At 40.9% G+C, this 27,753-nt stretch overlaps 3 protein-coding genes across 4 annotated transcripts; 1 reads left to right on the top strand and 2 right to left on the bottom strand.

Annotated features, from left to right (window-relative positions):
* Positions 1-9,086: 9,086 nt before the first annotated feature.
* On the bottom strand, positions 9,087-12,279 carry avpr2b.1 (arginine vasopressin receptor 2b, tandem duplicate, 1). Its single transcript, XM_028575089.1, is given in 3 exon segments — positions 9,087-9,172; positions 11,094-11,810; positions 11,813-12,279. Coding segments are annotated over 3 exon segments (936 nt in total). The 5' UTR covers positions 11,946-12,279.
* Positions 12,280-12,356: 77 nt separating this feature from the next.
* On the bottom strand, positions 12,357-20,905 carry trnt1 (tRNA nucleotidyl transferase, CCA-adding, 1). Of its 2 annotated transcripts, none has more exons than XM_028574915.1 (8): positions 20,818-20,905; positions 20,460-20,589; positions 18,469-18,662; positions 17,633-17,771; positions 17,345-17,471; positions 16,724-16,917; positions 13,912-14,165; positions 12,357-13,340 (listed from the first exon to the last, which is right to left on the bottom strand). In XM_028574915.1, the coding sequence occupies exons 2-8, from the start codon at positions 20,587-20,589 to the stop codon at positions 13,095-13,097; spliced, it is 1,284 nt and encodes a 427-aa protein (XP_028430716.1). In that variant the 5' UTR covers positions 20,818-20,905; the 3' UTR covers positions 12,357-13,094. The 2 variants fall into 2 exon arrangements, with proteins under 2 accessions (XP_028430716.1, XP_028430715.1); XM_028574914.1 differs by having other exon boundaries at positions 20,783-20,905.
* A 331-nt stretch (positions 20,906-21,236) lies between these two features.
* arl6ip5a (ADP-ribosylation factor-like 6 interacting protein 5a) lies at positions 21,237-27,016 on the top strand. Its single transcript, XM_028574916.1, has 3 exons — positions 21,237-21,495; positions 22,948-23,165; positions 24,295-27,016. The coding sequence occupies exons 1-3, from the start codon at positions 21,317-21,319 to the stop codon at positions 24,468-24,470; spliced, it is 573 nt and encodes a 190-aa protein (XP_028430717.1). The 5' UTR covers positions 21,237-21,316; the 3' UTR covers positions 24,471-27,016.
* The last annotated feature ends 737 nt before the right edge of the window (positions 27,017-27,753 follow it).

A 27,753-nucleotide genomic window follows, 5' to 3' on the forward strand; every position in this document is an offset into this window, starting at 1 on the left:
ATATCCTGTCTATATAGTACTTCAATTGTAGTTTTAGTTTAGAGTCTGTGGAATAGTGGTGGAGATTATATCCTGTACACCCTTCTCTCAAAAAGACCAACATGAAAATCACACAGGAGTTGACCTCATTTCTTATTTCATGATCCTCTACTTTCAGTATCCACTGTCCAAATACTTAAACAAATCTGGCAAATCCTTCAAATTCTTTTTTTATTCTTAGACCTCATTAACTCGTTCAAATTGAATCATAATGGCTCCCTTTTACCCAGAACATTTCAGTCTGCTGTTCCACAAATTTACTGTTGTGTAACTCTCACATAAATATTGCCTCCTTTTGACAGGGAGCAGGAGAGATCCATAATGCCCCCAGTCTGCCTGGTCTAGCTGCTGTGTCTATCTCAGCGGTTTGCAGGAGTTTGACTCATCTGCCTGCGGATGATACGTGAGGGTGTCCCGAAGCTGACAATTACATCTGCCAATTGCGTCAGTTGTCTGAGCATGTGCACGTCTCTGCTAACCATTTAATTGGCAATATATAGAGTCCCTGTCAGGCATCTTGGAGGAATTATTTGGTAATGTTACTGGTGATGACAAAACACAATAAAGACACAATATCCTGGTTTACAAAATGAAACAAAGGCATAATCTCAATCCATATACAGTACAGGCCAAACGTTTGGACACACCTTCTCATTCAATGTGTTTCTTTATTTTCAAGACTATTTACATTGTAGATTCTCACTGAAGGCATCAAAACTATGAATGAACACATATGGAATGATGTACTTAACAAAAAAGTGTGAAATAACTGAAAACATGTCTTATATTTTTGATTCTTCAAAGTAGCCACCCTTTGCTTTTTGATAACTCTGCAAACCCTTGGTGTTCTCTCAATGAGCTTCATGAGGTAGTCACCTGAAATGGTTTTCACTTCACAGGTGTGCTTTGTCAGGGTTAATTAGTGGAATTTTTTCCCTTATTAATAAAAAAGCAAAGGGTGGCTAGAATGTTTTCAGTTATTTCACACTTTTTTGTTAAGTACATAATTCCATATGTGTTCATTCATAGTTTTGATGCCTTCAGTGAGAATCTACAATGGAAATAGTCATGAAAATAAAAAGGAAACGCATTTGAATGAGAAGGTGTGTCCAAACTTTTGGCCTGTACTGTATGATCTGTAGAAATCGGTAACCTGTCACTGCGATCATATTAAATCCCAGGCTTGATGGAATCGACTATCTTGTAAGTCATTTTAGCTGAAGGACTTCATAAGAACATTACAGTGCCGTGTCCTTCAACACTGTATCAGCCTTTACTGCATTATTTAGATATTGGCATCCTGCTCTGACATGGTACCTTTGACACAAGTTGCATTTTTTTGTTTTTGAACATACCACTGTGGATTCTTTTTTTCATTTACACATCTCTAGTTTCTGACAGGCTGTTTCATCTCCTGGACTGTTAGATCACTTTCCAGCAGGGATTAGTCCAGAGATAAATCACCCCTGGTTGGATAGGGTTTTTCCTTCTCTTTGACCACATCGATCTGCTGATACCATGAAGTAATTTGAGCTGGTCAAATATTTTCTACGTCCAACTATATTAATTAAAACGTTAAGCAATTTAGCTGATAAGTACCACACAAAAAGGAAGAAGAATTATGACCAAGAAAGGCATACAAAATCATGTCCAGTCACTCAAGGTTGGTTGCAAAAAGTGATAAAAAAGGCCTTTAATTAATAGGGCAAGACATTAAATATACACCAACTTGTGCCGGCTTGAGCCTTCCTCAGGGTGTGTCACTTCATTCTTCTTCCTTTTTGTGAATTGTATTCCCTTGTCCATGAGCACCAGTGATTAAAAGTATACCAGAAGCGCTCCTGCCACTTCTTTCTTTTATAAATAAGTACCACAGCATGCTTGATATTGTTGCTTATCAGAAAACCAGAAATGTTCCTTGATTTTGTATAGAAATGTGTTACAGAGTAAACTTATTTCAAGTTAGTATGCAAGAGTGCAGCTTAAACTCAGGCTTGGGCGATAACATCCAACAATGTTTAACTAGTGATAAACACCCACCTGCCGATCTGTTACTCCTCTGGCCACAGAGCTCTGGTATCTGCATTTTATTCAGTAGCCATGCCAACCACATGCATCTAGGTTCGTGCCTTTCAGAGTAAATGACATGGAATAGTAAGCAGCACAATCCCAAGAGGCACATAATGAAGTTGTTTGTATGTAGTAATACACCAATGAATGCACACATTTTGTATAATGTTGAGAGTTGTATAAGGTTGATGTTTGGCTTGGTTTAACACAAGCACTTAATCACACGTGCGCTAATGAACCTGTGCTCCGCAAGGCACAAGTACACTCAAGTGTGGTTCAACATCCAAATGCTGTTCTTGTATTGATCATCTATTTTCTTTTGTGCTCTGCCAAGATCAACATCAATATTGTCTCCCTCTCCCACACTTAGGCTACGTTAGATGGTTCCTAATCCAGTTAGTTGAAGAGAAGTCATCAAACAGTATAATAGACGAAGCTTGTGTTTGATCCAGATCACTGCAACATATATGTAATGGAATCTTGATCTCTGATATACATAAAAAAAAATGTTTAATACCTATTTAATTTGAAACTCTTTATTCCTTCTAGATTTTTTTTAATGTCATCTAATTATTTATATTTATTTTATTTAATGGCAAAATGTCTGAAGGAAAACTGCAGCTTGTAAACGTGCTACTGACCATGACTTTAATGTAAGTCCTGAAGTTGTTTTTCTCTTCATCCCCGACTCATCTGGCTCTCAGCTTGCCTGCAGTCGAGGCAGCATATCATTTCCCTGTCAATCTATCTCTGGAGCTATCTCTGGAGCTATCTCCTACTGCGTTTATGCATACAGCTGCTGGCACTTACATTTCTCTAAATGTTGGCTCTTATCTCCTACTGTACTACACAGAGCACAGATCTCCATTCCAAACAAGTAAACCCAAAAGGTGTAGGAGCTGCTGATGTTTGACCCCTGTGTTCCTGGCTAGTTAGAGTTACAGGGACTTGAAGCGATATCAGGATGTTAGCACAGCTCTGTTTCCACCAACACTGAAGCAAATGCCCATAAAATGTATTTAACTTTAACTTCATTTTTGCTGATTGAAAAATAACTTCTAAATCATGTAAAAATCTAGGGAAAAGATCATTGATTACATATGTATCCACCTCAATCAATAGGTGATATGCAGAAGGGGTACCATTACAATGAAGTGGACAGGTCTGTATCACCTTTTTTGTCATTATTCTTTGCAAAGCTGCTAAAGCTCTGTCAAACTGAGCAGGGATCGTAAGGGTATCGCAATTTTGAATTCCTGCCACGAATGTTCAAATGAATTGAGGTCTGGACTCCAACTTGGCCACTCCAGGACATTAACTGTTGTTTTGAAGCAATTTTGGTTTCCAAGTTCAAGTTTATTGGCTTTATGTTTGAGGTTGATGTCTTGTTGGAAGAAAATATGTTCCCAAGTTCTTCTGCAGAATGCAGGTGGTTTTCCTCCAGATTTGTTCTTTTTTTTGCTGCAGTCATTTTACCCTTCAACAAGCATTCCACTAAACATAGCATTGCTATTTAAATAGAACCGCCTTCCACTTAATTTCATTCCACAAAACAAGAACTGTAGATTTTGTTGCCACATCTTGAAATCACTTAGAAAGGGATCCATTTGTGGCCAGAAATAATTACAGTAAACAATTTCTCGCCATTTTCAATGCACATTCTGTATAGGCTTGTGCATATTTTTTCAAGACAAACTTTCTTATCCTATCCTCCAGTTTTAAACGCAAACATTCTGAATATGTGTCAGATGCAGGAAATTAACAGCATGTGTACGTGTAGCATGTGAATGCCCATAGAGCACGACAGTGTGGTTCCGGAAGTGAAAATCCCATTGATTTTCTCCATAAGGATTTTAATTATTAGCCATAACGTCTAAACCATCCAAGGTAGACTTACCACGTGCTTCAAGGTTGTGAAACAAAGGTTTCTGCTCCTGTAGAAGCCACAAGTCCGTATGATATCAACCTTGTTTTTTAAGAAAAACACATTTTATACACGATGTCATGGAGAAGTATTACACTATCCACAATCCTAAGCGTTACAGTGACGTCTCTGATTGGTGGGGCTCACTGTTACCAATTTTAGGTTATTAGTAAGAAACATTTTTAGTTAGCGAAATGTTAGTGGTTTTAAGGTATGTAACGTTACTGGTGCAGTAGTCTAAATCCCCAACGTTCCACTTCCAGGATTGCTCCGTTGCCGACGGAAATTCCGCTGGTCATTTAGGCCGGATATCCGATACCTTGGGCTCCCTTTGTGTTGGCATTTTAAACTCCGGTCGATTTATGATGACTATACCTTTTCTCAGATCTCTGCAGGGTAAATCCAGACAGCTAGCTACACCATCTGTCTAAGTTTTCTTTTGCATGACTAAAACAACTTTTGAACGTACACATGTTCCACAAAAACATATCCCTTCCCGAGGCTATTTTGCAGCAGCCCTGTGACTTCTTTCCGGTGCCTAGCACCGTCCATGACGATTGTGAGTAGTTTAAAGAAATGCCAATAAACCAGAGCACGTTTTTCTCCCATCCCGGAATGCTGTGTGGACTAGCCAGACCCTCCTCCGCAGCGCTGTGGAGGAAGGACTGGCAAAGCGAGACTACTGGTGCAGCAATAAGTCAGGGACAAAATCACTGGAAATGGCTATTGTTTAAACCAGGGATCTCAAACCTTTCTTCATCTAAGGGCTACTTTAAAATAACGAAAGTGGCCAAGGGTTACTTGCATCACATCGCTTACATTTATTTACATGACACACAGAAGCTGAATGAAGCTACTGTTTGCTGAAATTGCAATACTCAAAGCTTATGGAAAATCTTAACTTCATGTCAAGGTTCATGACTATTTTACACTGCTTTTAGCCCACATAGTTAGCTCCATAGCTGAAAATATTCCCATCCGGGTCCAAGAAAATACTACTTTACATGTCTATGGCCCACAAAGTTAGCTACCTCACTTTTAATATTGTGGTAATTTTGTGTCACAGTTTGTCAACCCATTGGCGAGCTACTGGAAACCTGCAGCTATACAGTCTGATCAATAAAATAAAACACATCTTCTTTGTTTTTTTACCACATTACATCTTAAAGCTCATGAACACTAGTCTAGAAATGTAGACGTACCCTGCTGCTGCTGGCGAAAAGCGGTCTTTCGAATCGGTTTTAGCCGCGACTCTGGAAGACTTGGAATTAAGCACTGAAGTCATTCTTAAAAAAGGAAGATGTGTTCGGAGTTTTGCAGACCGGATACGGTAAAAGTTTAATATATCAACTAGCGTTGCTCTGGTTGGCTATGAATGCAGAGAGAATTTGAAAGACAACCGTTTATCCCGCCCCTCGGATTGAGCCCTGCCAATGGCGAGTTCCCAGACCCAACATCTTGATGTGGGTCTGGCTTGTCAGGCTACATGAACACACCATAGTCGGAAGAAGGACTACGACTCAAGTCGGGAAATGGGGACCATCCGAGGAGCATGTGAATGCAGCAATACAGTCAGTGCCCACGCTGTGACTTCCTTCCCTCAATCCTGAGTACAAATATCTCACAGCCACTTCTATCTGGGCCCAGCAGCTCTGATTAATGGACACATCCCTCAGGCCCAGCAGTAAATGAGGAGTCAGACCTATTCCTGGGACTTGCAGCCATCACAACCCTGTTTCATTTTAATTAAGATGAGGTCACAAGCATGAAAAATACAGTGCTTTATTCATCTTTGCACCCTCTAAATGTTTCATGAAAAACTCATGTTTGCATGATATCCTCATGTTTCCCTCTCTTATTGATAATGTCTTTAGTATAAATAATCCAATAACCCATTATGTGAACTATGCATTATTTTAAGGAAATGTGTTTGAAATCATGTCATGTTTCCATATTATTTCAATACACATCTGTTTGACTTTTTATGACATGCCAATGAATCCTTCCTCTGCATGACATACACAGTTTACATTTCCAGACATTTATCAACACGGGTTTGTTCGGTTTATTGACATCAGTATGAAGTTCAGCATGAATGGCAGCACGGTCATTCATCATAACCTTACAAGTGATTTTTATTTCTATTAAAATGCAGATTACACGCGCAGGGGACCCTGTTATGTTTTACAATGAAGTGTTTGAAACAAGTGCAGAATTAAAGACGTGACACATTTGCACACACAAATCAAATACATACATGCACAAGTATTACAAATCAAGGTTCTGTACAACATTAGATGCAAGAGAGTATGGCGTTATGAAAACATTTCTGGTTCATATCCTATGTTCTCCTCCATTAAATGTGAAGAGCCACAAGCTCATGTCTTAAACAATAAGGCAGATGATATTTTATCTTTTTATCCACTAATGAATTCTATTAGAACAAAAACAATGAATTCATCCTACCAACTGTCTGTATAGTCACAGACTTGTATTGCTCATGTGTCTGTCCGAAACCTATTCAAAACCAATAAATAAGAATAACTGTTGAGTGAAAATTATAACAGATATAACATATATATATATATATATATATATATATATATATATATATATATATATATATATATATATATAAACTTGTTTGACCTGATATTTTCCTCATGTTTCCATTTTCCAAATGGAGGATGAGTAAACTTCCAGGTGTCATACTGCAGAAAAAAACGAGATAAACTGAGCCCTTTCAAGAGTGTAAATAAGTATTTCAACCTTAAATCTAAACTCCAAATTGTTCTCAGCAAGAAAGTGCTGTTAAGGAGAAAACAAACAGAAATGTGAAAAGTCTGTTGATTTAGCAACACCTCAGAGATCATCTCTTCAAGGTTGAGAGAAAAAAAGTCTTTAAAAAATGTAAACATGTTGTAACATTGATCACCTTGCTGCATATTTGAAGCTACTTAAACAGACACAGATCTGTTGTGTGATAACTGACTATTTTAAACAACTTACAGATAACTGTCATACATATGATCATATCTACAGATGTAAAATAGACTGAAGAATCACGTTCAAAGGTCATATGATACATATTAGCTATTACAAACTTACAGGATAAAACACATTTACATTTGAGTGAAACATGTTCAAATTCCACAGCACATAGATGAATTTCTGAAAATTAAAGTACAGTATTATTACTGTTTTCACAAGATCAACTGTTACATAAACCTCTTTGACAAAAAAGATCACATGCCAAGAAATATAAGTAACAACTTTAATGCAAATGGGGTGTCCACTCTGTATATAATTCTGACAAAATAACTGGATCCATATTGTGCTGTTTCTCCCAAATAAAATGAGTGGTCCATTTTGACGATTCTTGTTAATATTTATTCAATTCTGTCCAAATAACCAGATCCATATTGTGCTGTATCTCCAAAATGAAATTAGTGGTCCATTTCAATGAGTCTTGTTAATATTTATATAATTCTGATAAAATAACCTGATCTACATTGTGCTGTGTCTCCCAAATAAAATTAGTTGACTAATAAATTAAGAGTCTAAAGCCATTCTAGCAGCTCTGTGAGGCTGTACACCAGCACTTTCTGTTAAATGCTAATGTCAGCATGCTTACACACTTATGACAATGCTGACATGATGTTTACCATGTTCACCATCTTCGGTTATTGTGTTATCATGTTAATGTTTGCTAATTAGGACTGGCATTAGTTTTGCAGGTATTTGGTCAATTACCAAAGTACTGGAAAGATAAAAAATTCGACCTGATAATGACTATATAGATAAAAAGTCAGAGGATCACAAAAGTTATTAAAAATCCTCATGTCAACACATTTAGGGATTCATTATCTGGGAACTGGTAATGTCTGTACATTTTGTGTCAACTCATCAAGCAGATGCTGAGGCATTTCATTGGATATGTGAAAACTTTGACTTGCTGGTGGTAATGTAGGAACGGTGAAGGGATCATCCCTGTCGTCAGGATTCATCCTATTGGGAACATGAATGTCTGCACCAAATGTTCATCAAATAGTTGTTGTGATATTTCAGTCTGGACCAAAGTGGCGGACCAACCGATCAACAGACCGCCTTCTCTAGAAGTCTGCAGTTATACATCCTTACCGGACAAAGCAATTACAATTTGCCTCTCATTCACCCATTCACACACCGATGGTGGCGGAGCTGCCATGCATGGTGCTGGCCTGCCATCGGGAGAAACTTTCAGTGTGGGGTTCAGTGTCTTGCTCAAGGACTCTAAAGACCGCCATAGTTAAACCTCTTCTAAAGTGGTACAGGAGGAGCGAATCGTCAACATTGTGGTTACAGGACAGCTCGCGCTACCTCCTGAGCCACCCACCACAAGCATAGCTAAACAAATCTATTTCAATCAGGAGAGACTTCATATAAGCCTTGTGTTGTTTTTCTGGGTCAACCTTTTAATAAAAACTTTTCTTTAGACAGTTTGTTGTTCTTTTTGTCACTTTTCACAAGATTTTTTTTTAAGTTTTTCCCGACGATTTTGCACACTTATTTCCCCAAGTAGTCCGTCACTTTTTCTGATGATTTTGTCGATTTTTTTTCCCAAGTGTTTTGACATTTTTGTGTTTTTTTCCCTGCGTTTTCGAAGGTTTACTTTTTTCAACGTTGTTATGTCATTATTTTCTCCAAATGCTTTAACATTGAATAAAACACCCCAATTTAATAAAAGTAGTGGACTGATCATTTATTTGACTTGTGAAGAGCGTTGTATGGAACCATCCACGTTACTTTCTTTGACAATTTGTTTGAAAGAAACCCAAATTTTTGATATAGAAACGTTTTGAAAATGGGTCAAATTAGACCTGAGGACAACAGGAGGGTTAAGAGTGAAATGAGTTTAATAAACATGGTGCATAATAGTTTGATATGTTTAGAGTCTTTGACAATGTAAATTTATAAGGGGTATAGAGGCCATGGATATATATATACATATATATATATATATATATATATATTCCCCTGATGTAGTCTATACACTGGTGGAGGTGATGAAGGGCTAAAGGAAGCCAGAAGATCTGGATGGATTTGACGTGAAGCGGGGCTTGATGATGGAGGAACCATGGATGCTGGGAATGATGAGAACTGGAGGTGAATGGGGTGGAGGAGGGTTGCATCGATTTTGCCTGAAATGACAACTGACAGCAGCAGAGAGGAGAACAGATTTAAAGTTTGAATGCAACAACGTGATAGCTCATGGAAATTGTGGCAAATCTGGTTGGTTTAACTGAAAGAGTATTTCAGTTAACGACAATGCTACATTCAGCTGACGACAATGCAGCTGATTAGGTTGGGTTTGAGAGAAATGTGAAGCATAAGTCTTCCTGAAATAATTTACAATGAGCTTCATAACAAGCATCTAATATTTTAAAGGTCCCATGACATGGTGCTCTTTGGATGCTTTTATATAGGCCTTAGTGGTCCCCTAATACTGTATCTGAAGTCTCTTTTATATAGACCTTAGTGGTCCCCTAATACTGTATCTGAAGTCTCTTTTATATAGGCCTTAGTGGTCCCCTAATACTGTATCTGAAGTCTCTTTTATATAGACCTTAGTGGTAGGCCCCCTAATACTGTATCTGAAGTCTCTTTTATATAGGCCTTAGTGGTCCCCTAATACTGTATCTGAAGTCTCTTTTATATAGGCCTTAGTGGTCCCCTAATACTGTATCTGAAGTCTCAATTTTATATAGGCCTTAGTGGTCCCCTCGTTTGAAAGCCATAATACTGTATCTGAAGTCTCTTTTATATAGGCCTTAGTGGTCCCCTAATACTGTATCTGAAGTCTCGGTTTTTTATATAGACCTTAGTGGAAATTTTAATACTGTATCTGAAGTGTCTTTTATATAGACCTTAGTGGTCCCCACAGATTATTAATACTGTATCTACAGGGAAGTCTCTTTCACCTTATTAGAGGATGCCAAATTCAGCCTTGGTGCAGAATTACAGCCACTAGAGCCAGTCCCACAATGAGCTTTCCTTAGTATGTGCCATTTCTGCTACTGAGGAGGAGAGGGGGGGGGCAAGGTGGAGGGTGGGGGCGTGGCCTTGACCAACTGCCACTTTGCTCGTTTGAAAGCCATGATGTCTCTCTCTCTCTCTCATGGGTGGGCCAAATTCTCTGGGCGGGCAAAGCAGAGAAAGGAGAGGTAACCTTGCTCCTTATGACCTCATAAGGAGAAGATTCCAGATCGGCCCATCTGAGCTTTCATTTTCTCAAAGGCAGAGCAGGATACCCAGGGCTCGGTTTACACCTATCACCATTTCTAGCCACTGGGGGACCATAGGCAGGCTGGGGGAACTCATATTAATGTTAAAAAAAACTCATAAAGTGAAATTTTCATGCCATGGGACCTTTAAGTATGTGTTATGTAATAGTGACTTTATGACCAATCACAGCACTGAGACATCCCTAGTCAAATTGTGAAGGACCTCAGGTATAATAGGAATATGAAAAACCTTCAGTTTTAAATCATACTCAATGATGAGAAAATTGATTTCAATGCTCTTTTATTGGTTTATAAATGTCTTAATAGTCTTGGTCCTTTCAATTTATCAGAACTGCTTGCTCTCGGTTCTTCTTCCTCTGGCACAGCCTTCCTGAGGGAAGCAGAGCTATTTATCTATGTAGTTTAGTCGGTTTTTCAAAATTGATTTCAATGCTCTTTTATTGGTATCAGAACTGCTTGCTCTCGGTTCTTCTTCCTCTGGCACAGCCTTCCTGAGGGAAGCAGAGCTATTTATCTATGTAGTTTAGTCGGTTTTACTTCTTGGTATGTAGTTTTTTTCTAATCTATTTCTAATCCTGCCTCTGGTGTTCTCACTGTTAATTGTTTAGATTTAGGATAGCTTTTCAGCTCCTGTTTCTATGTGTAGTGAACGCTGTCATTGAGTGTTTTATTAATTACAAAGCCACTAATCGCTTAGTGGGGATTATGTGAAGCAATTTGTTTCATTTTAAATATGAAAAGTGCTATACAAATAAAGTCTGACTGATTGATCTTACTCTGAGTGGGGGCCTCAATGTCCCAGACAGACCACAGTTGCACAATGAAGAAAGGCGTCCAGCAGATGATGTAGACGAGCACGATGACCAAGGACATCTTCACAGTCTTCACCCTCGCCTTCGACACCCCTGCCACGCTGCTGGCCCTGGAGGACAGCGTCTTACTGACCGACTGTGCGACGTGGTGCGTCTTCATGTGAAAGTTAATGTGCACGGTGCGGCAGATGCGCACCTGGCACACGATCACCACGAGAATGGGCAGGACGAATATCACCAGAGTCGTCCAGGTCACGTAGGCTCTCGGTCCCCACGGCTTGATGAACAGAGCCCAGCAGTCGTACACACCGGGAGCGACCTCGACCCGAGAGAAAATGAAGATCTGTGGGAGGCTGCCGATGAAAGAGACGCACCAGGCGGCGCACACGGCGCCGTTCCAGCGCGCCCTGCGCCTTTGGAAAGTCACCATGGGGTTGCAGATGGCTTGATATCGGTCCATCGTCATCACTACAATCATATAAGTGGAGGCAAACATCCCGACCACCTGCAGGTACTTCACTACGCGACACAATATATCTGGCCCGACGAATCGGTCAGTGATGTCCCACATGAGTTGGGGACAAACTTGGAAGAATGTGACCACCAGATCGGCGACGCACAGGTGGAAGACGAAGACGCGCATCCTGGAGAGCTGCTTCCTCCGCTTCCACAGCACCAACAAGACATCCCTGCAGTGATGAAGATGATTGACAGGAGAGCTATTTCCACTTGAGCCAAGCGCTCATCTCGCGGCTCATCCCCAGATAGTGCATTCTCCAAAGTGATGTTACTGATATTTACAATGAACCAAGCCATGCTTTCACCCGAAATACAGCAATAAGTAGCTGAACACAGTTACATAACCCTTCCAGGTGAATACAGCTGAAGTGGAGGCATTTAAAAACTACAACAAAAAAAATGTAAGTAGGAAGCATGGAATTCGACTTTTAACAATTTCATCAAAAGGTAATTCCTAGAAGAAAAAGAAAATCATTGTGTGAGTGTAGTGGGTGAATGTCAAGTAAGCAAGTGTTGAGAGTCTCCAGGAAGAAACTGTGGTGTTAAGAAAGGAAAGCAGAGGGCTTTATATCTGCTCATATCTGCAGGAGGGAGGAGCAACCTCCCCCCCCAGCACAGATGTTATGTCTCACAGCAGCAAATACAGAAGTGGAATACATATAGCTTTGTATTGGGCAGTGCATGCACTTAAAATAATCACCATGTCAGTTGTATCAATAAAAAGTAGAACCTTTTTATGGAGCATTTTCTGTTCAGAAAACATAGCAAAGAAATAATGCAGTTAAACCGAGGAGAAAACTAAAACAATCAAAACCATACTGCTGCTTTCCATTATGGTTTTAACGAGGACATTTATAATTTACTATAGCAAATGAGCATGGTAGAACAGCTGTTTATCCAAGGAATTTCATGGAGCTCTGTAATAACACATATGATCAGCGGTCATTGTCTAGTAGTACAATCTCTTATATGGTCGCAGCTGTGACGCAGAGTTAGCTGGAGTGAATGTAGCCCCAGTGTGTTTTGTGTGGAGTGACTGTTAGATATAAATAGCCTTTAAATGCTTTTCAGCAACCGGTCAAATGGTAAGTGACAGGAGTGACAGGTGAAACCGCTTTAAAAGTGAGTTTTCTTTAAGTGCTGAGTAGTGGATAGAGACTTTAAAAGCAGTAAGAAACTTTGAAGTGTAACATTTGTTCTTGGGGGAGCCCCACCTTCCAGATCCCACTTTAACCCCTGGTGATGCAGGAGAACAAAAGTGGTATTGGGCTAATTTAATATGAAATTGCAGTCATCAGTGGCCATGCATGTTTCAGTTCTTGTAATGTCCTTTCTCAACAATGTGCAGCAGTCTGCTCAATCAATACCTGTGAGCAACACGATTACAGCGGTAAGTGTCTAGATCATTATTGTCCGACACAAAAACCCATCCACTTTTCTCCTCATTTAAGACTTTACATAACTGAGGAGTTCATCTTTGTCCATCTGATAACGACTTTTCTTCCAGATGTCGCGGAGCTCCTGTAAGGTGGCACCTATCTCCTTGCCCGACGTGACCCCCATCCTCCTCAGGTCGTGACCACTGACGGGGAAGCGAGGGATGGACCACCTGCAGAGCTCCGCCAGCAGTTTCTCCTCACCTTGATACTTCAATAGCTCACACACTTTACTCTGGGAATCCAGCTCCCGACTCTGAAAAGGGTAAATTTAAGTATTATTTATTTAGAGCTCAATATTTAAAGGCTCAGCAGATCTGCTTTATCAGGACTGTGTGGGTGTGGTATGATCAGATTTGATTGACAGAGGCTGCCAACATGAACAGGCAACCCATCACATTTTGATTAAACTCTTTCTAAATCCTAATTTCTTCACAGAAATTCTTGACTGAAGTTCATCTAGTAGCCAGAAATGCACCTAACATGTAATGCTTGCAGTTTGTTTTTAAACAGTGGTAAAGTGATTCAGGGTGGATTTCTCAATGCATTACAGGTGTCTGTCTATTCAGCTTCAAAATTATGTAATTCAGCTTTTTGCAGGCGATCACTACATTCACTGGCATACACCACAACTCATGATAAATAACCCTGCCTTTTTAGAACATGATATATAAACTCTATGAAAGGTCATGGCTGAAATCAATGACCACATTGTTCTAATAAGTGTCCCCAACTACACACATCTCCTGCCCTTTTTATTAGAAAAGACATGAACAATTGACATCTGATATGTTTCTACCGATTAACTGGAGGAAGCTGACACTTACGTCAATGATGAAGTCAGTGAAGGGTTTGAGGCTGTCCGGGTCGTCTTCGCTCTTGCGGAGCTCCCGTCTGTATCTGACCAAGAACAGAGCCAAAGTCTTCTCCTCCTTGGACACCTTCAGCCGGAGGTCCATCTTTTCCACCTGCTCTGGGCGGCGGAAGAGAGCAGCCAGGATGGTCATAGGTTTGGGAGAGTGGTCTTTGGCATTCTGCCATACTCTCTTCATCTCCTCAACATCGCCATCTGGAGGCAAACCTGAGAAGATGCGAGCGAGGGGGATGAGCAGAAATTACCGAATGCTATTTTATTAGGCCCTTAACTACCCTGTTAATATGGCTCTATTTGGAACAAGAGCTTTTCTTCCAAATATGGTATGCTCATGAATATTCAGAATGAGCTACACACTGATTGGTTTGAACAAACTACATAGAAACACATGGGAGACTTGGCAGCAGGTCTCATTGCAAAGTTATACATTGTTTGTCGGGCTATTAAGTTATTAAATTCACTTCTGAGACTTTTTTAAGCGAGAAATCAACTATATAAAGCTCAAATATGGGACGTTTTACGAAAATTGATGGCTTATTGCAAATTTGGTAAGACTGTATGTCGGAGTTCAGCTGCCGGTGCTGCCTGTGTTGCTGCCTCGCTGCACGGCCTGCCTTCCTCCACAGACCCCGGCCTGCTGTGAGGTAGCTGGAGCTCCGTCACGCCTGGCAGCCCACAGCACTCCATACCCGCGCAAAGTCACCGTATTGGGGTTAATGGACCAAACGCTGGTGCGCTGACAGAGCTCCAGGGCCTGCAGCTCCCCTCTTCCTGCTAGCTAAATGGCCCGAATTTTGTCACGCCACTTATACAACATCTCCCTAAAGGTCTTATAAAGCTAACAACGGTGTCCAATTTCAAGTTAATGAATTTTTGTGAAGATTAAGGGTTTAGTTATCTATGACTGTCCCTTCAATCCTAGCTATGTGTGGCTAGCTACAAATCACAGATAATTAGCTTAATTTACCGCATAATCTGTGTATATTTACAGTTTGAATTTCGTCACACCACTTATACAACATCTCCCTAAATGTCTTATAAAGCTAACAACGGTGTCCGATTTCAAGTCAATGATTTTTTGTGAACAGTGGGGGTTTTGTTAGCTATGACTGTCCCTTCAATCCTAGCTATGTGTAGCTAGCTACAAATCACGGATAGTTAGCCTCATTTACCGTATGTCTGTATATTTACAGTTTGAATTTCGTCACGCCACTTAAACAACATCTCCCTAAATGTCTTATAAAGCTAACAACGGTGTCCAATTTCAAGTTAATGAATATTTGTGAATTTCAGAGGAATTCTAGGAGGAGCTAGCTCTCATTGATAGAGCTACATCCAGCCGCAGGCTCTATCAATGAGACTCGCGGACAAGCGGAGTTTATTTCCCCAATCGTTTGTTTAAATAACTCAACACATTATAATTACACACATTAAAAGATTAACTGGAACCTGTGGTAACAGATTGCTGGTGCAACAAGCTCGCTGACCGCGCTCTTACTCACACACAGCGGGCATTTAGCTAGCAGGAAGAGGGGAGCTGCAGGCCCTGGAGCTCTGTCAGAGCACCGGCGTTTAGTAGTCCATTTGCCAAAAACCGGTGACTTTGCGCGGGTATGGAGTGCTGTGGGCTGCCAGCCATAACGGAGCTCAATCGAGCTCAGAGCAGGCCGGGGTATGTAAAGGAAGGCAGGACAACACAGGCAGCACCGGCGCTGAACTCCGACACACAGTCGGACAAAATTTGCAATTAGCCATCCATTTTCGTAAAACGGCCCATATTTGAGCTTTACATAGTAGATTTCTCGCATAAAAAAGTTTCAGAAGTGAATTTTGTAATGGGATAGCAGAGATCTGCGTGACCTAGCTAGATTCAGAAGACTACCTGATCTCAGGTCAGTTGTGTAGCCTATGTAAATGTTCTACCTGATCTCAGGTCAGTTGTGTATCCTATGTAAATGTTGGGGCGTGACTGTTCTCTTAAGGTTCCGGATTTTAAGATGCTTGCGTAAGCAACTAGCTTTGTTGAGATTCGCCCGTTTTCAGCGGCAGTTTCAAAATATGAGATTTTCATAGTAAAGGGGTGTCAGTGGGACTTTGAGCTTCTATGTAGGTCCTATTTACCCACCGAACTGTCGTTATTCAACTATGACTACTTCTCTGGTAATCTCTCTCTCTCTCTCTCTCTCTCTCTCCCTCCCTCCATTTAGAAACTGCTCTAAACTGTCAGCTTCTTGAGAATTGTCTACTACTGAAAACTACTGAACCCTCTTACTGATGCCTGTACTTACTACAAACAATGACTTGGTACATGTTCTCTCAGACCATTTTCAAAAGGGATCTGAGCCATAACGAAAAGGAAAATATTTTCCAATATTTGGGCACGTTTCCCTAAATGGGCTAGATGGGCAAAATGCAACACTATTTTAGATGGAGGTGGGAGTCTCATCAGTATAGGTGCATCTATTTGCACAGAGGAAGAACAGCTTCTAGTCTTTATGCTGAGGTAAGCTAACTGTCTCCTGGCTCTAGCTTTATACAATAAAATTAAAATAACCTTCTACTTGATGGCAAGTAAATGTAGGTAAGGGCATATATTTAAGAGCAAGTTTTTGCTAAGGTGTCCTAGTGGCGCTGGGGTTTTTAAGAGGCTGACCACGTAATCCCAATATCCCTGGCTCCAATCCTTCTGGGAACCATTGTTATGTTCTGTCGCATGTTATCCTTCCTCTCTTTCCTCCGCTGCCTTTCCCTGCCTCCCCTCTCACCTATGTACTGGGCCAGTTCCAGACTGTATATCAGCTCCAGCAGATGAGCAGCATGGCTACCAACAACCATCTTCTTTAGTTCCACACAAATCCGTTCTCCCGATATAGCTGCAAGTCCACGACCGTTTTCCCTAATAGCAACCAGCGTCTCAGGCTCATGGTCATCTGGCGCCAGGGCCACCCTGCCGTAGAACCTTGGAGGGAAATGAGACGGGAATGAGAGGTTGAGGTCAAAGTGCTTTTACGTCAAACAAATAAATTATGACTTTCCTACCACAGGCAATACAACTTTTTAACACTTCATCACTGAGTGTTAGATAAGACTCATAGACATCACAATCACAACTGCGCTAAGTGCAACTTGCACAATAGGTTTATCTTCATCTTTATCAATACTAGTACTACATTTTTTTATTCCCAACTTGTATGTATTTTAAATATTTGTTCTTGTAATTTATCCTATTATTATTTAATGTATAGTGTATCCTATTATTTCATGTATATTTTGTATGTGTGCTTTGTGTCTGATATGTTGCTGCTATAACACTGTAATTTCCCATCTTTGGAAACTAGGAAACTAACTAACTCTTTCTGAGTTGAAAGTGAAATGAAGCAGCCCACCTGAAATAACGCAGTATCCTCAAGTAATCCTCTTGGATTCTTTGTTCAGCACTGCCAACAAACCGAACTTTTCGGTTCTGCAGGTCTTCGTAACCTTTGAAATAGTCATATAATGTGCCATCAAGCCCTGTGAAAGGGAAAAAAAGTCACACAAAAATAAATAATTCTGTGTGTAATAAATGTAATAAAAAAAAAGTGACAATGTGCACTGAATGCACATGAACTGAAACACGCTGATGCTGGGCATCTCAACAACACGAGTAAACACAGAGAGAAGTCATTTAATACCTAAAAACATGGAATTGATGGTGAGGTCTCTCCGCTCAGCGTCTTTCTGCCAGTCAGTGGTGAATTCCACCTCTGCATGACGTCCATCTGTCTGAACATCCACTCGCAATGTGGTCACCTCAAAGTTCTCATTGTGTAGCTATAAAAGATGACCAATAAACAAAAGACAGATGACTACAGGCACAGCAAAGACTGGCCTCATGCCATGGACATATCATCTCATTCTGAAGTCAATGTCCCTCTCTACCAACTCTTACTTGTGGGTAGTGCAGTATTTCAGAGGGTACTCAATATACAATATAGTTGTGTCACAGTCTGTACGTAGTAAAGCTGCCTTATGGCATTAAAACATTGTAGGATTTTTATATTCAACCTACCTAATGGAGCCATATGTTCCAGCTCAAAACCTCTGCCCATTCGATGAAACATATTTACATATTCCAGGAATAAACAAATCAATCAGAAATAGAGCTTCCTATTACTGGGCTGCTGTATCTGTCCATGCTGTATTTATAGCTGTCCACTGCTCCTAATGCTAAGGTTGGGTTAAAATGCAGTAATAGAATTTAACGACATTGAACTGTGTGTGGGTGACGATTAAGAATAAAGTCTGTTGTTTTGTTTGTTTTGCTTATTAAAATCTTTAAATCAAGAATTAAGAACCATTTGTTTGAAATGGGCTACGTAGTGCTAAAGCCTCCCATGTGCGTCATGGGTGTTCCGACAACAAACACCTTTACAAAGATCTTTGTTTCACTGTTGCCATCCCTCTGTACAATCCCATTTTGGGTTTATAATGTATGTGCGTAGACACTTTAGGCAGACCAGACTCTTACTCTTGCTGTAATGGTCCCATGCTTCTCTCCTTTATTGTTGATCATCCGGATGCCAGCTGTTTGGAACATTCGCTTCATCTCCTCTGGAGTGGCTGTGGTGGCAAAGTCCACATCTTCAGGCCGCTTCCCAGACAGCAGGTCTCGTACGGCACCTCCAGCTATCCTCAGCTCATGCTGCTGCTTCTCAAACACCTCTGGAAAAAAAAAACACTTAGGAGGAGTTGGGGAACTTTTCAGAGGACGTGTGCCTGGAGACCCAAACAATCTGACTGACTGAGTTAAACCTGGAGGGGCAGAGCCGGAGAAGAAACTTTCCAAGATAATGAATTCCACTGTCATGAATCAATAGAAAAACATTCAATTATTTATTTTTATGTTCTGAATGGAGTTTTCACTAGTTTTACCTATTGATTTTTCACTCAAACAAGATTCCGACTGCCTCCAGAGCAGCATGGGAAATGTTTTTTAGGCTAAGTGTGAATTACTAACCTGACTCCGCCAGATGGATTGCTTCGCATTTGCTCGGCATATCCATCTGGGAACTTTCCGTTGGAGAACTTTTGGGAAGGGGCAAAAATACTGGTTAGCTGATTGGATAAACCATCTGTCTGTCTATCACCACCTAACCCGCCTCAAAACCAACGCTGATTGGCCCGGTCGTTTGGTGAACGGCTCCAAATTTTCTCTATATCAAGATGCCAGACTGATCTGCGAGTGGAAAACTGGAGCTTGCGAGATCAGGACGGTCTCACGAGGCTAGTGAATTATACCAACAACCACAAAATCAAAATCGTCAAGGTCCACTGCCTATGTGGGCACATAGTCATGTGGAGTACTAGTCAGTTTGTCTTCTGTGGCGCTGGAGGAGCTTTGTCAAGTTTGAGAAAGTAACACTGTGGATGTCATCAGAATTATCTTGGCTGGGCCTTAAGACTTTAAAAAAACTATTTATTTTAAAAATAAATAAATAGTATAGCCTGTGTTCCATACTGGAGTTGTTTGTTTGACGTGTGTATTTCCCAGGTTCATTTGCATTAATGGAAATGTTGGCTCGACCATTTTTTTGGATGCTTGACCCAATTTGGAGGCTAAAGGTCTGAATATTTTGGCCTCTGTCGCATCGATTAGGTCATTGTTTTAATCTGTCTCTAGCCCACTACCCCCAACATTATGAAAGTGCAATAAAACGCTGAATCTCATAAGAAACGATAAAAAATAAAAAATATGACAGACATTTCAAGTTATTTTTTTTTTTTAAAGCTTTTTCATTTGTAAATCATTGGCTACCTCTACTGCCATTAGGCCTGTCACAATATGCAATAAATCAAGAAATCGCATGACAAATAAAAATGAGCTCGATAATTTTTAAATGGAAATTATCACGGATGGAAACATTTCCATTTTATTTATTGTTTTGGTTTTTATTCCAGTGCTTTTTTTTTTTTTTTTAATCAGAGACTGATAGTCCATTTTATTTATTGCTTTCGGTTGTTTTGTTCATTTATTGTGGATATTTAAAATGTCTTCCAGTTCCAGTGTTAAATATTCTTTAGACATAAAAGTGTATTGATTTTTGAAAAGGTGTACCTGCATTATTATGCCATTATCATTTTATTAGATGAAAATGGTCTCGGAACAACAATATTATCGCTTATCGCAATAATTTCTGGGGCAAATTATCGTCCAGAAAAAATTGTTATCGTGACAGCTGGCCTCACTGCCATGTCTGTGAATAAAAAGAGCAGCTATATAAGTGACCGCAGCTGTATCTGGAATCATCATCAACATTGTAAATGATTAGTAAAAGGTTATCTTCACAGTTCAAAATTGCAAAAGGAACGATAAATAAATATAATAACTAAATTGACCCAAACATACATTGAACATTTGACCGTAGGGAAAAACATTGCTGAGAAGGTTTAAACCGTTTAAAAGGTCTCTTTATTAATAACGGGTCGTGTTAGGAGAGTATTGAGCTTGAGGGATCTCACCTGCTAGTCCACTCAGTCCATCAGTGAACAGAGACTGGAACTCACTGGTCTTCAGCTGCATGGTGAAAAGACTCCTCCAACAGAAACCTGTTCTACCAATCACACGAGGACTCAATATCCTGCTCCACATCTGTACAAACAACAAAAAACGTCGTCAGGTGCCTGTTTGTTTTAGCTGTTATTGAACTAACGTTAGCTAACGTTACATGTCATTGCAGTTCATGCGGTCCGCGTGCATTTGTCACACTGCTCACAAATTGCCAGAACATTCGCAACATTGACATGTCAATGTAAACGCACTAAACATAACAGACAGAACTGACCTGCAACTTAAATAGAAGTTTTTTGTTTTGTTTACCAGACAACGCCGTTATCTATATTTCTCTGCCAGAAACATAAAGCATTGCAGGAAGTGTTTCGATAAAGTGCGTTTGCTGACCAATAGCGTGAGGTTTCATCAGACTCACGGGGCGGGGTTTTAGGGTTTTAAGTGCACGCGTTGCCAATAGCTTCTCGCGAGAGGTTCGTGGCGGACTTTCCGGGATGTGATATTACGAATCCCACTATGGCCACGCCAAGACCCGCCCTTCAATAGCGTTCACACACTACTATTGGTCAGGCTTCCATGCTTACATGTACAGGTCCTATCCCCTGACCAATCCCCTAACCCTAACCTTAACCACTCGAGGTGAAATGCCTAACCCCAACCAATCGAGCTGCTTCGTAGGGCGGGTCTTGGCGTGGCCATAGTGGGATTCGTAATTTTGCTTCCGGGATCTGATTTCCGGCTGATGTATTATTTTGGTTAGTAACTTAACTGTGGCGGTGCTGTCGCTGTCACATTAGTAGGGAGTCAAATGGCTAAAGTGGAGCTGGCACCGCTTAGACCATGGGACGACTTCTTCCCCGGGTCGGAAAGATTCGCCAAACCGGATGGTAAAGATTTGGCGAAATGGAACAACCGAGTTGTCAGCAATCTGCTTTATTATCAAACCAATTATTTGGCTTTGGCCGTCGTTGTTTTCCTCGTTGTAGGGTAAGTTACATGACAACTTTATGTCATTAACTACAGCAGCTGTTAAGTGTTTATTTGGCAGTTTTGCAGCTAAATGGTGTTAACGTTAACCTTTCAGGTTGTTACCCTTTCAGGTTGGTTGTTACCTTTTTCTGGTGTACTGATTTCGTTATTGTTGCATGCTAGTGTAAACTGGAATGTAGCCTAAAGGGATTAAAATGAGGGTACAGACTGGATGTAGACTGCTTATGTGAAGACAAGTTAAAAGGAGTCCCATAAGAATGAATAGAAAGAAATTGTTCCAGTTATCATGTGATGCATTGTTATGTACTGTCAGTGTGAACTCTTTCTCAACATGGGAACCAAAGTCAACAACCTTTATCCAGTTCACCCATGTAGGAATATCTTTTGAAATTTGAAATTATTTTCTATGATTATGTTAAAATGCAAATATGATGACCATGATGGACTCATGTGGAAGCACAGACTGAAATGAAGAGAGAAAAGAGGAGTCTGCAACCAGTGTTGGGCCCTGACTCACACAGTGATGTGGAACCATGAAATGAAACTAAATCAAGATTTCCATGGGCCTGAAGTACAATCACTGATCTAGATTACTACAGACTGCCTGAAGAACTGGTCTATTATCTGATAACATGGAGTCAATCAGACCGGGGAACAAGAGGTTAAATCTCTCATCTAGGAAATATTTGGACTTCAGTTGGCACTTTGTTCCAAATAAAGCCCAGCTTACTAAAAATAGTGGTGCCCTGTCATGGTCTGTTCACTGAACTGTATGATGACATATCGTTGCTATGAACATGAAGGCCTCATGAGCCTCTGTCCAGTCAGCTGTTGCACTGCAGATAGCACAGTTGTGAGACCCTTGATTAGGGAGATCACCCAGTATTGGATCATTCCTCAGTGAGTCAATCCTGAGTCATACCCCTAAACCAACAGAGATGGACTTTGACCCATTCATTTTACTTGTTTGATAAAACGCCATAATGTTATTGTTACAGCTCAGCCACATGCTTTTGAATGGACCTCATTTGCATTGCAAAAAAGTCTTCAGGGTCCCCTCATACAGTTCTTCTTCACACAACCAGAACATAGAAAGCATGGTTTCAGACCATTCGCCACAACTGCAGGCACTGAGTGCAGATCTCACCTGAGGGTCTTCTGCTCGTAATTGTCTCCAAGTGTTATTATTTTATTTTTAATAAAGGGGAATCTGTTTTCGTTGTGTCTGCATATTCACTGTGTGTGTGTGATATGCAGAGAAACGCAGCTTTACCATGTTGTTGTACAAACAACATCTGACCACTTGGTGGAGCCAGTGACCACACACACACACACACACACACACACACACACACACACACACACTCACACACTCACACGTTCCTGCCTGTGAGAGCAGTTTTATGCTGACCCCTCTGCTCTCATGTGTCTTGTGTTGCTGCCCCGCAGGTTCCTGAACCCTCTGGGGATGTTCACAGCCATGGTCGTGGTGTCGGGCGTCTTCCTGGGTTCAGTGTGGGCCGGAGAGAACCGAGCTGTGATCAGCAACTTTAAGAGGCACAATCCCACAGCGTTTGTGATCGCTGTCATGGTCGCAAGCTACATCTTAATCTCTATGCTGGGCAGCGTCATGGTGTTTATGTCTGCAATCACTTTACCTCTGGCTTGTAAGTTCAAGATGATAATGATCACATCGATTGTATAAATATCTGTTGCTGCAATATAATCTTTGGCACAAAAAAGGAAACCGACAAATATTAAACTAATTAGCTGAATAAATGGGTTTTTTATTACATAATAAATATCTAGTTGAGTATAATGATCAGTGCATTTGAGGTATTATTAAATGAACCCTAGACAACACGGTTCTTTCAAAATCAATAAAATGTGTTTTGGACTGAACTCTTTCAGATTCTCAAAGACGTTCGTTTTTTTCATGACAAGTTGACATTGTTTGGGTTGTCTCGATTATGACAAGTTGACATTAATCAAAGTGACATTACCAGAAGTTGTCTTGGTCATGACAAATTTAATGTCAACTTGTCATGACCAAGACAACTTCTGGTAATGTCACTTTGATTAATGTCAAGTTGTCATTATCATGACAGCCCAAACAATGTCAACTTGTCATGACGAAAATCGAATGACACTTAATGACAGAAGTCATAAACGTTTATGACTTGTTTGTAACGTTTAAGACACGTTCATGACCGTGTAATGTCACGATTATGTCGATACCTTCAAGTAAAGTGTTACCGACTAGGGTAGATCCTTGACGTTCCACTTCCGTGATTGGTCCGGTGCCACCGGATGCAGGTCTTTTCGCCGATGTTGGTTTCCTTCCGTTCTGTTTGTGTTGGAATTCTAACCTCCGGTGGATTTGTGAGGACTACGGTTAACTGCTGCTCAGATCTTTGCAGGGTAAATCCAGACAGCTAGCTAGACTATCTGTCCAATCTGAGTTTTCTCTCGGACGACTAAAACAACTTTTGGACGTACACGTTCCACCAAAAACAAGTTCCTTCCCGAGGCTATTTTGCAGCGGCTCCGTGCGGTGCTTAGCGCCGCCCCGTGACTATTGTGATTGGTTTAAAGAAATGCCAATAAACCGGAGCACGTTTTTCTCCCATCCCGGAATGCTGTGTGGACTAGCTGCCACGTGTGGAGTGGAGGAGGGTCTGGCAAAGCGAGACTACTCAAAGACTGATGATGTTATAGTTTGACTTGAACAGTTTATAGGTTTGTTTTTGCCAAATATTTAAAACATTAACAGTCACTTTTTCATCTGCTTTTCAGTGGTATTTGCACATGCCTCCTTTCGCCTCCGCAACATGAAAAATAAGCTGGAGAACAAAATCGAAGGAGCCGGACTGAAGAGGTCACCGATGGGCATTTTGCTGGAAGCTCTTGGTCAGCAAGAGGAGAGCTTTCAAAAGATCCAGAGCTTTCTGGAAGGAAAATTGAAAGAGTGATTAGACTTCATGCACACAAAGATCTTGACTTTTTTTTTTATGTCTCAGTCTAAACCTCTTGAAGTTAGTTTCTTATACAGTATGTTCTCAACAAGTGTGTGTTTTGAAAAGAGAGCTTGTAATCTGAAGGGCTTTATCTTTACCTCGGGGTATCGGTCACTCCACTCAGAACTTGTCAGGGCACTTTTTCTTAAACAGTGATGAGAGCATCTCACTTCTCTGCTATGCAATGTGTCTGTTTCTGTGCACCACAGCTGCAGACTCCTTCCTAGGTATGAAATCTGTGTTTAATGAGTCTCAGAAACAGCCGGCGGCCCTGCCAGTTGGTTTACGCTCAGAATAATGTGAATAATGTCTCCTCACAGAAAATCTAAGTTTGCCGTTGAATAGAAACCAACCAACCATATGTTCATGCAGATGCAAAAGAGAAAGCACTGCTTTGTCTTGAATTATGAAATACATGTGACTCCGAACACTGATCTCTGTGTCAGTATTTAAAATAAAGACTTCAAAGGAGTGTGAGGTCTTAACCCATGGCCATCACTATTCCTCCTGCACCTCTTGACTGTTTAATCTTGACAATGCCCCCTGGGTGACGGATTGGCTAACTCCGCTCCACTTACACCAATGCTAATCAATGGGCTGCACTAGATTATAGTGTGGAGAGCTGAGCGCTGCACAGTGACAGAGTGGATTCATCTGCACATCGCTGGGTCAGCTCCTTTTTTGTTTTTTTATTGGATTCCATTTGAAATTGACTGCAGATAACGAGAATCCATGTGGAACACAATGCTCTGTTATTTGGTCATGTGGCAGCGTGTAAGGATTTGGGGAAACATGAAGATAAGAATGATGGGCATTAAAAAGTAATCGCTTTAGAGTGCTGTTTTTTTTTCAAACCCTTTGCTTTCAAAATTACTCAAATCCATTCCAGACAGCATCATTTCTCTGTTAGGTATGCATGGCATTTTTTCAAATGAACCCTTTTGATAACCTGTGCACACTCGGGTGTAATAGTATTCCAGTGGCTCTCCAGTTTAACTTTGACGTGAGCTGCAAGGCTCTGTGCTAGGGTAGTGATTTATGACCTCTCCTGCTTAGTCTCATCTCCATCCATATTGTGCAACTTGGAAGGAGTAAACACAACAACTGGTGGCAATAAACTCAAGTAAAGTCATGTCTCTCAGGGCACATTGGAGGCCCTTGTTCAGCTGCAGCTGCTGGAAGGATCCTACCAACACGTGCGTGCTGCTGCACCCCCAACAGGTGTGTGTCTATTTGGGGTTTTCTCATCAACAGATGTGTAATACAGAAGGGGAAGTCACACACACACACACACACAAAACAACACTCAACCTTTCCTGGTGTTTTTGCATCAATCAACACTGAACTCGCTTGTCATTTTGAAACAACCATAATTGCGTTCAAAGGTAATCTTAAGTGAGGCAACAGAAGTCAGCGGATGCGACACAAAAACAAACCTGTGTACTGTTTCTGCGCTTGCTGCTAAGTAACAGCACAGTTGTCTGTGTGCAGGCTTCTTAACTTGCAACATCTGCCTCCTGTTTAGTTTCCATAACACAAAGGCGTGGGACAGGGAGGCATCTAGTATAATACAATACTTGATGTTGTTGGCCGTGCACACTTTGACAGCACGCTGCCTTTTGGGTTGACCCCCTCCATCCCTCAACTTGCCTGAGAGGCTTCGGCTTTTGGCCCGGCCAAGCTGGTTAGCTCGCCTCATAACTTTGACGAGCCTGTCAGTCAGCAGATCTGGCTGCTTGGATCTACGCTACAGACGTGACACATCAATGATAACCCGCTGTGACCTTTGCAGTCCGCTGTATCTTTATGTGAGCTCTGCAACCTTCCCATAAACCCACGCTGCCTTTACTGCCTCCTCGATAGAAGGTTATCCGTATTAGACAATGTGACCGATCAGCTAATCCAACTATTCACCCTTAATAACTTGTCCGAGCCATTACTCCCTGGGTCAAGGTTAAGTGTGCTGATCCTGGGGAAGCCACGGCGCAGCATGATTTATAGTCACTTTGATCGGAGTTTGAGTTAAGCTGAGCTCTACGGCCTGTTGACGTGTTTATAAAAGTAACTGTGTGCACATCCCACCTTCTGGCAGGTGCAGGACAAATGAAAGTACTTAAAAAGAAAAGAATGTAATGTCCGCAACACTGCTTTAAACTTCCATGTTTAATATAAAATGCAACGTTTCGACCCAACTGGGTCTTCTTCAGGCAAATGGTGAACACATTTGATAAAGGGATATATGTAGGGCTCACATTCAGCTGACACACCATCTGGCTTCAATTAGTCTGATTGACATGTGTGACATATTGAATGAGTATTGTTTTAAGATACTAATGCCGAATCGATACCAGTTTGACACCTAAATGATACTTATTTCAATAGCTTACTTTGGTGTTTGTCTACAAAAATATTTTTGCAATTAACAACGGTCTTGAATGCAACTGTAAAAACACATGCAGATGTATAATTACTTTTTCTGAATAAAATTGAATCAAATCAAGTATGATTTCAATTGAATTTGATTTAAACCAGCATTATGTGATGTTTACTTCCTAGGGTGGAACAAGCTGTATATACAACATTAAAGGTCCCATGGTATGAAAATTTCACTTTATGAGGTTTTTTTAACATTAATATGCATTCCCCCAGCCTGCCTATGGTTCCCCAGTGGCTAGAAATGGTGATAGGTGTAAACCGAGCCCTGGGTATCCTGCTCTGCCTTTGAGAAAATGAAAGCTCAGATGGGCCGATCTGGAATCTTCTCCTTATGAGGTCATAAGGAGCAAGGTTACCTCCCCTTTCTCTGCTTGCCCGCCCAGAGAATTTGGCCCACCCATGAGAGAGAGAGAGAGAGAGAGAGAGACATCATGGCTTTCAAACGAGCAAAGTGGCAGTTGGTCAAGGCCACACCACCACCCTCCACCTTGCCCCCCTCTATCCTCTTCAAAAGCTACAGACACAGAAATGGCACATCCTACAGAAAGCTCATTGTGGGACTGGCTCTAGTGGCTGTAATTCTGCACCATGGCTTCAAAGAGACTTCAGATACAGTATTAGGGACCACTAAGGCCTATATAAAAGAGACTTCAGATACAGTATTAGGGGACCACTAAGGCCTATATAAAAGAGACTTCAGAAACAGTATTAGGGGACCACTAAGGTCTATATAAAAGAGACTTCAGATACAGTATTAGGGGACCACTAAGGTCTATATAAAAGAGACTTCAGATACAGTATT

This window comes from Perca flavescens, chromosome 4 (genome assembly GCF_004354835.1).
Source record: "Perca flavescens isolate YP-PL-M2 chromosome 4, PFLA_1.0, whole genome shotgun sequence".
Taxonomy (NCBI): domain Eukaryota; kingdom Metazoa; phylum Chordata; class Actinopteri; order Perciformes; family Percidae; genus Perca; species Perca flavescens.